Genomic DNA, 13,647 nt, shown 5'->3' on the forward strand with positions numbered 1-13,647 from the left:
CGTGAGCCACCGCGCCCGGCCCAATTTTTGTATTTTTTGTAGAGATGGGGTTTCTCCATGTTAGTCAGGCTGGTCTCGATCTCCTGACCTCACGGGATCCGCCCGCCTCGGCCTCCCAAAGTGCTGGGTTTACAGCCCTGAACCACTGTGCCTGGCCTCAAAGACTTATTCTTCATACAACTGTTCTTTTATCTACCTATTCTTCATACAACTGTCTTTTATCTACCTATGACCTGGAAGCCCCCTTACTTTGGATTGTCCTGCCTTTCCGGACCGAACCAACGTACATCTTACACGTATTTGTTGATGTCTCACCTCTCCCTGAAATGCATAAAAGCAAGCTGTACCCCAACCACCTTGGGTGCATGTTGGTAGGACCTCTTGAGGCTGTCATGGGCACATCCTTAACCTTGGCAAAATAAGCTTTCTAAATTGATTGAGATCTGTCTCAGATACTTTTGGTTCACAGCGTTTTAAGAGGAAGAAATTATAATCATGGAGAAAGGCACTAAACAGATGGAACAGAAGCACTCAGCAAATGTGTAACAACAAAACACTTTTTAAGGCAAATTGCTTATTTAAAATAACAAAAAAAATCTATAATCTATCATCAGTAATGTCAATAATTAGAGAAATATAAATTTAGTTATATTTTACAACACAGTGTTTACTAATTCCAGATTTAAAATGTTATAAGGATGCATCAGTTTATTTGATACTCAAAACTATCACATGAGCGAGGTACTGTTATTATCTTATTATATAGATGAATAAACTAAAATAGGTACATCATGTAACCTGTCCAAGACCTCACAGCTAAAAGACGGTGGAGCGAAGTAGCTGCTCTGGCTCCAGAGATGTGCTTCTCAATTTTAAATTAACAGCTACGACATCAACAACAAAAGCAATTTTACTTTGTCTAATTATAATATAGTCAAATTAAAATGAAAGAATAGAAAGTGACCACAAGAACCTTAATTATTTTGGGAATAAGAGAAAAGCTTTTTTTCAGGAATCCTTGAATCAAAGAGAAAATATAAAGTAAACCATAAGAACCAAGATATTAGAGTAATGAAAAAATGCTTTGCATCAAAATCAATGGTGTTCAGCTGTAGTTAAGAAGAAATGTAAAACATTGAATGTGCTTATTACTAAAAGAAACAGCTAATATATTTTTTAAACCCCAACAAAATCAACTACAAATATTAAAAAAAAGAATTAATAAGATGAAAGAGAAAATAAATTATTTAGGAACACAAAATAATATAAGAAAGAAAATAGTAAAAATAAGAACCAATAAAATGGGCGAAACTTTTGTGGGCATGATTTAGTACAAAGAGTGAGAGAGAACAAAATCGGGAGATAGGTGCTAACACAACACAGCCCACATCTGGAAGAAAAATTCCCATTTTAGAATATCATTGGAAATGAACTTTATGTCTATTAAAAAATTGTAAACAACCTTAAGAGCATACTTAGATAGCCACATGTACAACACAGGGGCCGGTGAGATTTTTTTTTCTAAGACTGGAAACCCAGGAACGTAAGGAAGGTGGGTATGTCAAAAATAGGAAAAAGTAAATGAGTTGGCTGTTTAAATAACAGGCTCGAAAAAAAAAAAAATGCTTGGAGGATGGAAGGCAGTACTTACAATGAAAGTTTCCATTTCACATGAACAGAAAAACATAGGTAATTAAGAGTTCTCAGGCCGGGCGCGGTGGCTCAAGCCTGTAATCCCAGCACTTTGGGAGGCCGAGACGGGCGGATCACGAGGTCAGGAGATCGAGACCATCCTGGCTAACACGGTGAAACCCCGTCTCTACTAAAAAGTACAAAAAACTAGCCGGGTGAGGTGGCAGGCGCCTGTAGTCCCAGCTACTCGGGAGGCTGAGGCAGGAGAATGGCGTGAACCCGGGAGGCGGAGCTTGCAGTGAGCTGAGATCGGGCCACTGCACTCCAGCCTGGGCAGACAGAGTGAGACTCCGTCTCAAAAAAAAGAGTTCTCAAATCCAAATTGATAACAAAAATATGAAAAGTTGCTCAAACTAAATAGAAATTAGATAACACAAGTTAAAACAAGCTAAATTTGTGTCTATCAAAATGACAAAAACTTTTAAAAGTTCTAAATATATTGCTGAAAGTAATTTGGAAAATATAGTATTCTCATATATTTCTGACAGGAATTTGAATGCCTAAAAACTTTTAGGAGAGCAATATGCTAATAGTTATTAAAATTAAAACTATCTGTCTGTGAACATTATCTGTATTTCCTTTGACTCAGGAAACTCACTCTAAGAAATTTATTTCAAATAAATAAAACCTCTCATATATAAAGATAGTTCCACCAGACAGAATCTTTTTTGTTTGTTTGTTTGTTTTTGAGGCAGGTCTTGCTCTGTTGCCCAGGCTGGAGTATAGTGGTGCAAACACAATTTATTGCAGCCTTGACCTCCTGGGCTCCAGTGATTCTCTTGCCTCAGTCTCCCTGTAGCTGGGACCACAGAGGTACACCACTATGCCTGGCTCATTTTTGTAGAGAAGGGGCTCACTAAGTTGCCCAGGCTGGTTTTGATCTCCTGGAGTCAAATGATCCTCCCGCCTCAGCCTTCCGAAATGCTCAGATTAGAGGTGTGAGCCACTGCTCCTAGCCTCTACCAGATTATTTATTGATATGTTTTTCACATGGGGGAAAAAAATAAACCATTAGCTGAGGGAACACCCATCATTGTGTAAAACGGTTGACTGAACTCTATCAGAACCACCCAATGGAAGCATGTACTGCTGACGTGGAAAAATCCCACCCTACTTTTCTTTGCCTGCATTTCCTATATAAAGGTAGGATTCTGCTTGTGTTTGTCAATTATTGATATTTACCTAGAGGATGTTCACTAAATTTGATGAGTAACTTTAGGACAATTGGATTTAAAATATGAACAATGTGGCATACACAGGCTTCACTTTGGGGAGTCAAAAGACAGTTTGGAAGAGATAGGAAGAGTTGTTCACTTAAGGTTAGGATGCTGCAGATAGCGAGAGCAAATGATGACTTCGGATATGAACTGCAAGTCTAAAGTAATATAGTGGGGGTACTCTGAATTGCAGCTGATTGCAAATAAGCTGTTTCCATTAAAAAAAAAAAAAATCCAGGTGGCATGGAGAGTAATATCACAGACTCACTTAAAAAATGATTAACAATTCTCCAAAGGAAAATCAGGGAGGCTACCTAGGCAGTATATAAAACAACAAAGACCATGATATCTTTCGGATTCTAAAAATCCCATGAATCTAGAGGTGGATAACAATTTACGTGGCCTGTGGAATAAAAGACTACTTTAAGCCCTGTATTTTCTTCTCGTTCTTCACTTTATTTAGTTGCAAACTCCATGATCAATAAAATGAAAACAGTATTGTGAAGTCCCTCTTATAAATGAAATCAAAGAAAGAATAAGAATGAAAAATGAGTGAGAACTTTTGTTTTGGAGTAAAGATTGTGGTCTTTACCTGTGCAATAAATTGCTCACATATTTCATTGTCGTTTTTCTCACAATTGCTTGAAGAAAAATACTCTCTGCACACCCGGATTTGGGTTTTCCCTTGCACAGGTTGGCCAAAGGTGTACCTAATAGGGGAAGGGGTAGTTATGATTACAGACAACCAATATCATAGCCATATTTTATGATCTTCTTCAGAAATTATGTAGGAAGTCTCTAAACTATGAGTAACCCAGTCTAACCAAATTGAATTAGGAATTCTCACCTACTGGTGAGGCTTTAGGTTCCCCACAGAATTCAGGTTAAACTGGGCATTTGATCTCTTAGGAGGATTTGGCTGCTTTTTAAAAAATCGAATTCAGGGTAAGGCAGAATCTAAAATAATCTAAAATCTCATTGAATATGATTTAATGCTTAAACTGAGTTTTTTAAAAATATATTTTAATCTGATAGAAACATCATAACATTATAGCACTTTCCCTTCTATCAGAAAAATATATATGTATATCAAACTTGGATGATTCAGGATCTTGAAATATTTCCACATCAGTATTTTAAGCATGAGTTTTTATTTATCACCCAATAAATATAAAGGCTGTGGGGCTTGGTATGAACTGGTTATGCTTTGACCAAAAATATAATACCTTATGGGGTGGGTTTGAGTGTCTCATTTTCTCCTAAAACACAAAACTACAACACAAGATTTGTAAAGGTTCAACCAAAGGCAAATCTAGTTAATTGGAGTTTTTCGTTTTGTTAATAGATAACAAGTGTAAAACTAGCATATAATAAAAGTGAATATTATTTTCACAGATTAGAATACTTTTTTCTAATTGTTGGACACTGATATATATCATTTATTTTTCCCAGTGACCCTGATTTGTAAAATAAGGTCAAGTAACTTACTTCTCCACATTGTAATTGATGAAACTAAAATTCGGACTCAGATCTGCCTCACTCCGTGGCCTGTGCCCTTTTCTTTCCACTCACCTTTTTCTCTTTCTATTTAAACATTCCTAACACTTCTGAGATTCTGGGTCAATTCACATCAATAAACTCATGTGTCAGGTTTCATGATTATATAGAGGCCAGACTTAGATCTGGCCACACGTATTTCTTCTTATTTCTGAACATTTCTTCTTATTTCTACTTAATGTCTTTTATTTATAAAATAAAACTCTTACTGCAGTGTTATCTGTAAGTTAACATATGCCCATAAGACAGGTAGCTTAAATGTTTAAAACAGGACAGAATAAACATTCTCCCTTTGTTTGTGATTTGAAAAGCTTTCTGTGAATGCTAATGCAGTGTGTTAAAATCTCTTTGCCTATAGGTAAATTTTCTTCCCTCTCAAAAGCCTAAGTCATCTCTGAGATGGTTTGCTAAACTAATCCAATTTTTTCTTGTTTTCTCTAGCCCTTCTAAGCTAAATCCCAGAAAGGACTAAAGAAACACAGACACAGTATCATACAATTTGAGATCAACCAATTTGGTGTGAACCTTCTAGAAGCAGTGCTCTCACAATCTGCCCAGAAATAACTTTGTAGCAAGCACAGCTGCAGTCTAGCTGCCTGGCCTCTTGGCAGGGTATTATTATTGCTGATACTGATTTACTCCTTAATGTAACTCTATCCAGAATACAATATTAAAGAAATTTCAAGAAATCAGGTTTGCAAGTTTTTTCCAAAGGCCAGGCATGAGAAACATTTTTTTCTCTCCCAATGTGTTGTAGTTTTTTTTAGTATACTATTGTGCAGATAAATAAATGAGATGTTAATGCCGTTGAAAGCTCTGGCTTTGTGTATGGCCTTTCTAGCGAAACCAGTTTAGGACTCTGGATTTCTTCCAGCTTATATTTAACACCTCATCATTTTCAACATCAATGATCTACACTCTCTCATCTATTACGTAGATTAAATTCTGGTATTTTCAACTACTCTTCATTAAAACCCAGAAAAAAATGTATAATCGTTTCCTAAAGTCAAAACAAGATTTGAAATGCTGCTGAAAACTGATTTCCAAGATTCAAGATTCTCTGGGGCATCAAAGGCATCTTAAGAACCACCCTTGCACGTTCATTAGACAGCCCTTTAACCAATATATCTTTAATAGACTGCTGAAAATACTCAAAGGCAAGTAATTTTCACCTCATAAGTTAAATAAAGTGTTTAACAGATATGACAAATATTAATATTGTTAACTGTTTTTATAAAGTATATGACAGTTATTGATTAGGAGAGTAGTTTTGAAACTGAGCAACCTAGGTCTAAATCCTAGTTCTGCCATCAACAAGCTCCATTACTGTTGGTAAGTTATTTTAATTCTCTGTATCTTATCTTTCTTCATAAAATAGAGATGACAATAGCTCCTATCTCATAGCACTGTGGTAATAATATACGCAAAGCTTAAAAACTAGTTGACATTCAAAAATGTTAGCTGTTTTGTTTGTTTGTTTGTTTTTTCTGAGACGGAGTTTCACTCAGTTGCCCAGGCTGGAGTGAGGCGGCACGATCTCGGCTCACTGCAACCTCCGCCTCCTGGGTGCAAGCAATTCTTCTGCCTCAGCCTCCCGAGTAGCTGGGATTACAGGCGCTTGCCATCACGCCCATCTAATTTTTTGTATTTTTAGTAGAGACGGGGTTTCACTATGTTGGCCAGGCTGGTCTCGAACTCCTGACCTCGGGTGATCCCCCCCACCTTGGCCTCCCAAAGTGCTGGAATTACAGGCGTGAGCCACCGTGCCTGGCCAATTGTTTATAAATTATTATTAGAAATTTGAGAAAAGGCATTAAAAAAGGGGAAAAAATTAAAAATAATTTTCCAAAAACAAAATACAAATTTCTGAAATCATGTATTTTTTTACATTAAGATAATTCAAATAATTCAGATTAAATTGATATGATGCCTTATCTTCACTTTGCCATTTCAATAGCTCATATTCTTATTTTAATGAAAATATGCCATGATAGTGAAGATTCAATGAGACAATTTCATACCAGCTGCTAGAATTCTACATTGGCACAACATGTTTAGTGAGGAGTATGGCAATCAGAAGACTAAAAGAATGTTACAGATTTTGTCTTGGTAATTCCTTTTCTGGAAATCTTTCTTAAGAATTTTTAATTCAAAAGCTACCTATTATATGTTATACACAAAGACATATACTGCAAAATTATTAATTACCAGGAAAACAAAATGAAACAGGCAACATATTATATAATAAAATAATTAAATTTGATACAGTCACATATAAATGTTTGTGCAACAGAAAATTGGAATTAATGAAAAGATTGGCATAATATGAAGACATGTTTTCTTAATTATAATAAATAGAAAAGTATGATTGCAGTCATGGAAAATATTCATTAAAATTAGAGGAAACTTACAATGTTAGTGACATTACAATGTTAATGGCAGTTGGTCAAATTAATAATAGGTAATGTCTTGTATTTTTCTCTATATTTTTTCAAATATTCTATAATGAGGATTCATTGCTTCTCTAATGACATTAATGTAAGCATATAAATAATTAAAGTTTCATGGTTAATCTCACATCTCATTCTCTCTGAGCTTTGTTTTCTTGTGAAGGTAAATCCCCTGAATAAATACTTACTTAGCACAAACATCCACTTGGAATTCATCATCTGAAATAGTTACTGTTTGTGGTGCACTGACCGTAACTTCAAACTTGGGCAACACTGGAAACAAAGAGAAATATACTTTAGCCTGCACAATCACAGGAAATTGCAGTCTTATAGCTTACTATGATTCCTTGTACCCTCCATCTGTACGAGCTATGTATCATTTGCCCCAAATTGTGTGGCACCATTCTACATGGTGGTGTCTCACTAATGATTAATTCTTCCTCTTTCTTTTCTTTTCCCTATCCTCAGAATTTCACATTTTGTTTCTTTTTGCTTGTTTGAGACGGAGTCTCACTCTGTTGCCCAGGCTGGAGTGCAGTGGTGCAATCTCGGCTCACTGCAACCTCTGCCTACAGGGTTCAAGCCATTCTCATTCTCCTGCCTCAGCCTCTTGAGTAGCTGGGATTACAGGCATGCATGACCATGCTAGGCTAATTTTTATATTTTTAGTAGAGACTGGATTTCATCATGTTGGCCAGGCTGGTCCCGAACTCCTGACCTCATGATCCACCCGCCTCAGTCTCTCAAAGTGCTGGGATTACAGGCGTGAGCCACCATACCCAGCCTCACATTTTGTTTCTACTGCAATCTCTTAGATCTCTCCTAGAAGACTGTGGGGATTCTAGGAAAAAATGTGTATTTTTCTAGGGGGAAAAAGAAGGCAGGAATCAGAATAAGGATACTGGGGAAGGAATGAGGAGCAGCAAAGTACTGATGACGAAGCCAACCAGTTCAAGGAAGGGAGATCAGGGAGATAAAGAAAATCAGATCAAGCTTCACCTACTCCTGCCTAAGTGTAACATAAATGTTGTTTTGTTCCATCCTTTAAACCCTTCATCTACATAGGACAACTACAAATAGCAACTGGTTACCATATCTTTTAACAGCAAATTGGTGTGTCACTGTCTTCCCTGAGTTTTTTTTCACAACAATCCAGTAATCTCCAAATATTGGTTCCGAAATCAATTGGAATGAGAGTTGGGTAATATTTCGGAAAGAAGTCACATTTTGCCATTGAAAAATCCGATTGTTTTGAGGATCCTAGAAAATAATGGAAAAAAAAAAAATCAGAGTTTGCATGAGAGCATTACCCTTTGCTGATATATTTTGGATCGTTTCTATAGTTGCTGGAAGTAAAGAAAATGCGATCATTTTATTGCACTAATTATCTCAAATTGTAGAAGCAGCATAACTTCCTCAATGCATTCAATTCCAATCTTAACGTATATCTCACTTAAACCCAAAATGGCTAACAGTTCCATAGTTAAAGTTCCATAGTTAAAGAATTAGAAACTTATTTTGCTTGCTTCAGAGTAGTGCTGTCCAAAGCGATGAACTCACACCAAAAGGGTCACAAAGAAACACATGCTAACAAATGCTTATAAAAATTGCCACGGGTTTTTATTTAGTCTCTACATAAGTTGGTCATGAATTGCACACTTTGCATGCAAGAGCTGCTAAGTGGAAGTTGTATGACAAGAGAGGATTGATGATGCCAATATAAATAAATTTATTAACTTATTAATAAATTCTAGAAACAATGTATATTTTCTAGGGGGAAAAAGAAAATAAATTTATTGATATCATTCAGCTGTGATTAAAGAAATCCTGACTAAAAAGATCTCCATAAAAAGACAAAAACGTACTTCACTACTCACTACAATTTTTTTTTCTTTCCTCTACTGTAAAGTCTAAAAAGCTAGAGGCCAGGCACAGTGGTTCATATCTATGTTCCCAGCAGTTTGGGAGGCTGAGTTTGGAGGATTGCTTGAGCCCAGGAGTACATGACCAGCCCGGGCAACAAAGTGAGAACATGTCTCTACAAAAAAATTAAAAATTAAAAATTAGTAGAGCATGGTGGCTATTTTTGTTTTCCTGTGTAGCTCTGGTCCCAGCTATACAACAGGTTGAGGCAGGAGGATTGCTTGAGCTCAGGAAATTGAGACCGCAGTGAGCTGTGTTCACATCATTGCACTCCATTGTACACAACAGAGCAAGACCTTGACTCAAAACAAAACAAAACAAATCTTAAGGCTGAATTAATATCTCAGACTTCCTTTCAGTTAGAGTTGTACAAGTGACAAAGTGTTGGTTGATTAAGTGTAAGAGGAAGTCACTGGTTAGAAATTCTCTCTAAAAGAATCAGGCCTAGTTGGCAATGCATTGAGGGTAGCAGAGAGGTTAAGCAGAAAAAGCCTGGATCCTTGGCAGCACTGTGTTGTTGCTAAGTGTCTACACTCAGACTTAGTGGTTTGTGAAAACAAAGAATCTTTACTCGTTTGAGTCAACTTTAGTTAAGCTTTCTGTTACTTTCAATGGAATGCAATGTTAGCTGAATCAGGATGTGATGGAAATACTATTTATAGATTACTGATCATGCAGACAACATGAAAATGACTGACATGATAATTTTTCTACTATAAGGATGAGCTTAGTGTAGGATACACCTCTGTAACAAAGTCAAAGCCATCTAAATTATACAAAGACTATTTGATGCACATATTTACATACATAATTACTAGTGCTGAACCTGGATCTCAGTGTACCCATCTTCAGACATAGCTAGCAATACTGTTGCACATTGTGTGTAACAGATTAAAATACATATGTTGGAGTTGGTTGATACAATTTTTTACTGATAAGCATACGACTTCAAATAAGTTTGAAGACCCCGCTATTCTAGAGACTAGAACAGTTAGGAAGAGCCTCCCTTAATTATTTTCTGAAAACAGAGTCAGTTTTATAATATTATCACCTTCTAGCATATTTCAAAATTTTTAGATGTTTGTGTTTTCTATTTCCTTAAAACAAGAAGTGGCTAAATTAAGATTGAAAATGGCCAGCAGCCAAAATTAAGCAATTTCAGGCAAGGACACCGCTTAGAAAAATCTCAATGCTTTATTCTCCGTAAAAACCAAAATAATGCATTTGCCACACGGCTTGCACCAAAAGCAGCAGTACTTGATTTAGACCTTCATCTGATGCCTTACATTGTGTATGCACATAAAGACTTTCACTTCCCCTTATTTTAGTCATCTTAATTCCTAATTATGGATTATAAAAACCAAAACAAATCACCTTTATCTAAATATTTTAAAAGAATGAATGTAAAAAGCAGGTCTCTTACCTGAACTGTGATTAAAGGATACTGAAAGAGGAAAAAACAATACAGATTAATACCGTAATAGCACATTATGTTTTGCCAAATATTGCATTGCAAAGCTCTAAATATGTCTTAATTTAAGTATCAAAACCTAGGCTTTACTTCCCCGGAGGACAACGTTTCTATGGCTAAAGATGCCAAGAAAATCACAAATGCGAAATAAATCCCAAACATCTTCTGGGAAGGAGAAAGCAGGTTCCATACAACCTATGTTTACTTTACATAATGAAAAGGCCTAAAAAATATACATCAACTCACTACAAATGAAAGTTTTCCATTTAAATGTGAGGTTAGCATTGAAGCTATACCCATAAAGTACCCTACATTGGAACCTCATTTCCACACATATGGAAAGCTTCCTGAAGAAGCTTTATGTAGCAATGGATTTGTCTAATTGTACCACTAGAAATTATTGAACTCACCAAATCTTCAACAGCCTTGAACTTGGTATCCAGGGTCACAATGCGAAACTGAACTAAAATAGATAGAGAGAGAGAGAGAGCGGGGGATCATTTTTTGTTGTTATTGTTATTTTCCCTCCAGGTATGATTGCTTGTAAACAGAGAAATTAATTGCCTTGCAATCATGGAATACTGCGCTCCCTTCTCCCCTGGCTCTGACTTGACTCTTTCAGATCGGGGTTTCATTGGGAAAGATCTCCTATTGCACGTTGATAATTCCTCTGTTCAAGATGCTCTGCTGTGACCAAGGCTGACACTAGCAGCTACTACTGCTGGAAACTTTTGCCCTTATAGCCCATAGAGAGATATTCAGCATTGGTGACAGAATTAGTCACAGAAGGATAAATGTGAAATACATATGGCAGGAGATAAACATAATTTTCCTGAAAAAATGTATTGATGCTAGCAAACATTAATTTTAGCAGAATTCTAGAAAAACTATCTTAGCCAACTTTGTATACATAATTTTCATCATAGCATTTTAGTGAGTCCAAAAGAGAAAATATAATTTAGCAAAAATCTCACTATAAGAATTCTGAGTTTAGTTCTATTTATTTTCAATAAATGATATATAATAATAACCAGAATTAAATGTAGAGATGCTTTCTTCCAACTCTTTAATTTTACGAATGAGAAAACTAAGTCCTAAATAACAGAATTTACTTTGCAAAAGCCAATTATTTACTAACAGATCCAAGACCAAAACTCAACCCTCTGAATCTTGATTTGGTGTTCTTTCTGCTACCTTCTACTTACAACAACAATAAAGAAACTAGAAGGGCTTTACCTAGGTTATCAGATTCATTATTAATTCTACTAGTATGAATAATAGTGATAATAATATTAGTTAGGGGTCTTTACTGAATGTTAGGCACTATTTTACATCAACTATCTTATTTTACTCTAACAATATTTCTACAAGTGAAACACTTTTATTTCCATTTTGCAGGTGAAATAACTGAGCCTTAAATAGAGAATTAATTATCTTGCCCAATCGGTAAGTTATGGAGCAAAGATTCAAACCAAACAATTGTCCTCCAAATCCTACGGTTGTAGCCATTACATTATATAGGCCTATCGCTAGAATTTGTAAACACTGAAAAGGGTATTGAAAATTTTATGAAGCAAAGCATTCAATTACTGATGTTGAAGGGTACTCTTTCATAACTGACCCAGGCAACCAATAAGAATTCCAGAAATTCACAATTCCATGATGTTAAGAATCAATTTAAGAGTAAAATTCAAGTTTGAATTGCTCTTAATTTGGTGAATGCATTTCTGAAGCCAATGATACTAAGGAAACACAAATATTTACTTACCATTCTCTCCTGATTTATAGATGGATTTATCTGTCTGTATAAAGGTTGCCTTCTCCTCTGAAATGACTGCTACAGATCTTCTCTCAGAGATTTGATGAGTATCTCCCTTAGCCAGCAAGGTAATAAAAGCCAACTGTTCAGATGACTTCTGAGAGACCTTTTTATGTGGAAGAGCAGAGAATGAAGAAATTATTTTTGGATGTTAAGATGGTGAACAATGTCTTAATTTGGTTTCTTACAATAAGAGAGACTTGTAAACCTACGTTTTCCTAATGAGAGACAGTGATTCCCTGTTATAATTCCTTTATTTAGCGTGAGGACACTTTCTAAGAAACTTTTTTCTTATATCTTCTTGCCTTTTGTTTATGGTTTTTGTTGCCCTGAGTCCCAACCCTTCTCTTCTTTGCTTACATTCTCTTTCCTCAAATTGTGGAACAATTTTACTATCTAAAAAAACTTTTTACTGTTACCTCATTACACCTTTTTATGATAGAAGTATGGCAGTATTTCCCAAGTTTTGTTGCATGTGAAAATTTTCTTTATTTCTTGACTTCCAGGTATTATCCAATTTTCTTTCCTACCTTTTACAATTCATCCCCAACCAAGATGTGTTACCGCTCTAAAAATAATTTTTAAAAAATAATTTCATCTTTCCATCTGAAGTCCTGAAATGTCAAATTCAATGCCTGACCTTGAAATCTGCACAAGCATAGAAGTTATCTTCTTCCACAAACTGGTCAAAAATAGTGGTATTGGATCCATCATATTCTAAGACGACACTCAAGGATACAGATTCATTAAGTTTTAAGAGGTGGAGACAAGCTTTTCCTGCAGAATCACTCTGAATCACAGACGAGACCCATAGGATATACTGCCTATGCAAAGAAAGTAACTGACACTGTAAACACATGTAGGAGAAATGGAGAACATCCACAGAAAGCATCTTTACCTTCCTGAAATATCCCTGAAATATGTACCTTTTTCACAGATGGTATTACAGTAAACTTAGGCACAGAGAAGTATCTTAAGAAAAAGAGGTCAATTGTCTTTATATTTGCTTAAAATTTATAGAACAAACAAACCAGCACTCAGTCTCAGAAGGTGAAATGGTAAAAATGTAATTACATTTTAACATGAAACATATTTCATGAGGTCATTTTGTTAGTACTTTGCTATACATAGTGCAATATTTCCTTACGGTTCTGAAGCCACAGCAGCAGTAAAATGAAGCAAAAAGGTGCTCAGGAGAAAAGTAGCCACCATTTTATCCAGATGCCTGAGTAATAAAGATTTCAAGAGAAATTTTCTCACGGTCCCTTTCTCACTCTCATTAGAAATTAGCTACCTCAACTCTCCACTTTCCTTACTTCCTTCTGCTCTACCTCTCTCTGTATATTGTTGCTTTTATAGTCATACACAATGGAAGACCAATTACTTTTTGGAGCAAGTACCATGGAATCCACCAATCACATTTAGATCACCTCTCCTGTTACTTCTCCGAAAGGTGTCACTTTATATGCAACTTCCTGCTTAAGTTCACTGGACCCTGCTCTGTTTTTAGAATCAGCA

At 35.8% G+C, this 13,647-nt stretch overlaps 1 protein-coding gene across 1 annotated transcript in view; it reads right to left on the minus strand.

Annotated features, from left to right (window-relative positions):
* The window catches only part of LOC105541986 (ovostatin homolog 2-like), a 69,521-nt gene extending 56,180 nt beyond the window's left edge, over window positions 1-13,341 (minus strand). Inside the window, exons 1-8 of the mRNA XM_011983312.1 lie at window positions 13,277-13,341; window positions 12,770-12,953; window positions 12,079-12,235; window positions 10,721-10,773; window positions 10,263-10,283; window positions 8,008-8,176; window positions 7,105-7,189; window positions 3,502-3,619 (exon numbers count right to left, since the gene is read on the minus strand). Of these exons, the coding sequence (XP_011838702.1) occupies window positions 3,502-3,619; window positions 7,105-7,189; window positions 8,008-8,176; window positions 10,263-10,283; window positions 10,721-10,773; window positions 12,079-12,235; window positions 12,770-12,953; window positions 13,277-13,341 (852 nt within the window). The remainder of the gene's footprint in view (window positions 1-3,501; window positions 3,620-7,104; window positions 7,190-8,007; window positions 8,177-10,262; window positions 10,284-10,720; window positions 10,774-12,078; window positions 12,236-12,769; window positions 12,954-13,276) is intronic.
* Between the last annotated feature and the right edge of the window lie 306 nt (window positions 13,342-13,647).

This window comes from Mandrillus leucophaeus, unplaced genomic scaffold, assembly GCF_000951045.1.
Source record: "Mandrillus leucophaeus isolate KB7577 unplaced genomic scaffold, Mleu.le_1.0 Scaffold249, whole genome shotgun sequence".
Classification (NCBI taxonomy): domain Eukaryota; kingdom Metazoa; phylum Chordata; class Mammalia; order Primates; family Cercopithecidae; genus Mandrillus; species Mandrillus leucophaeus.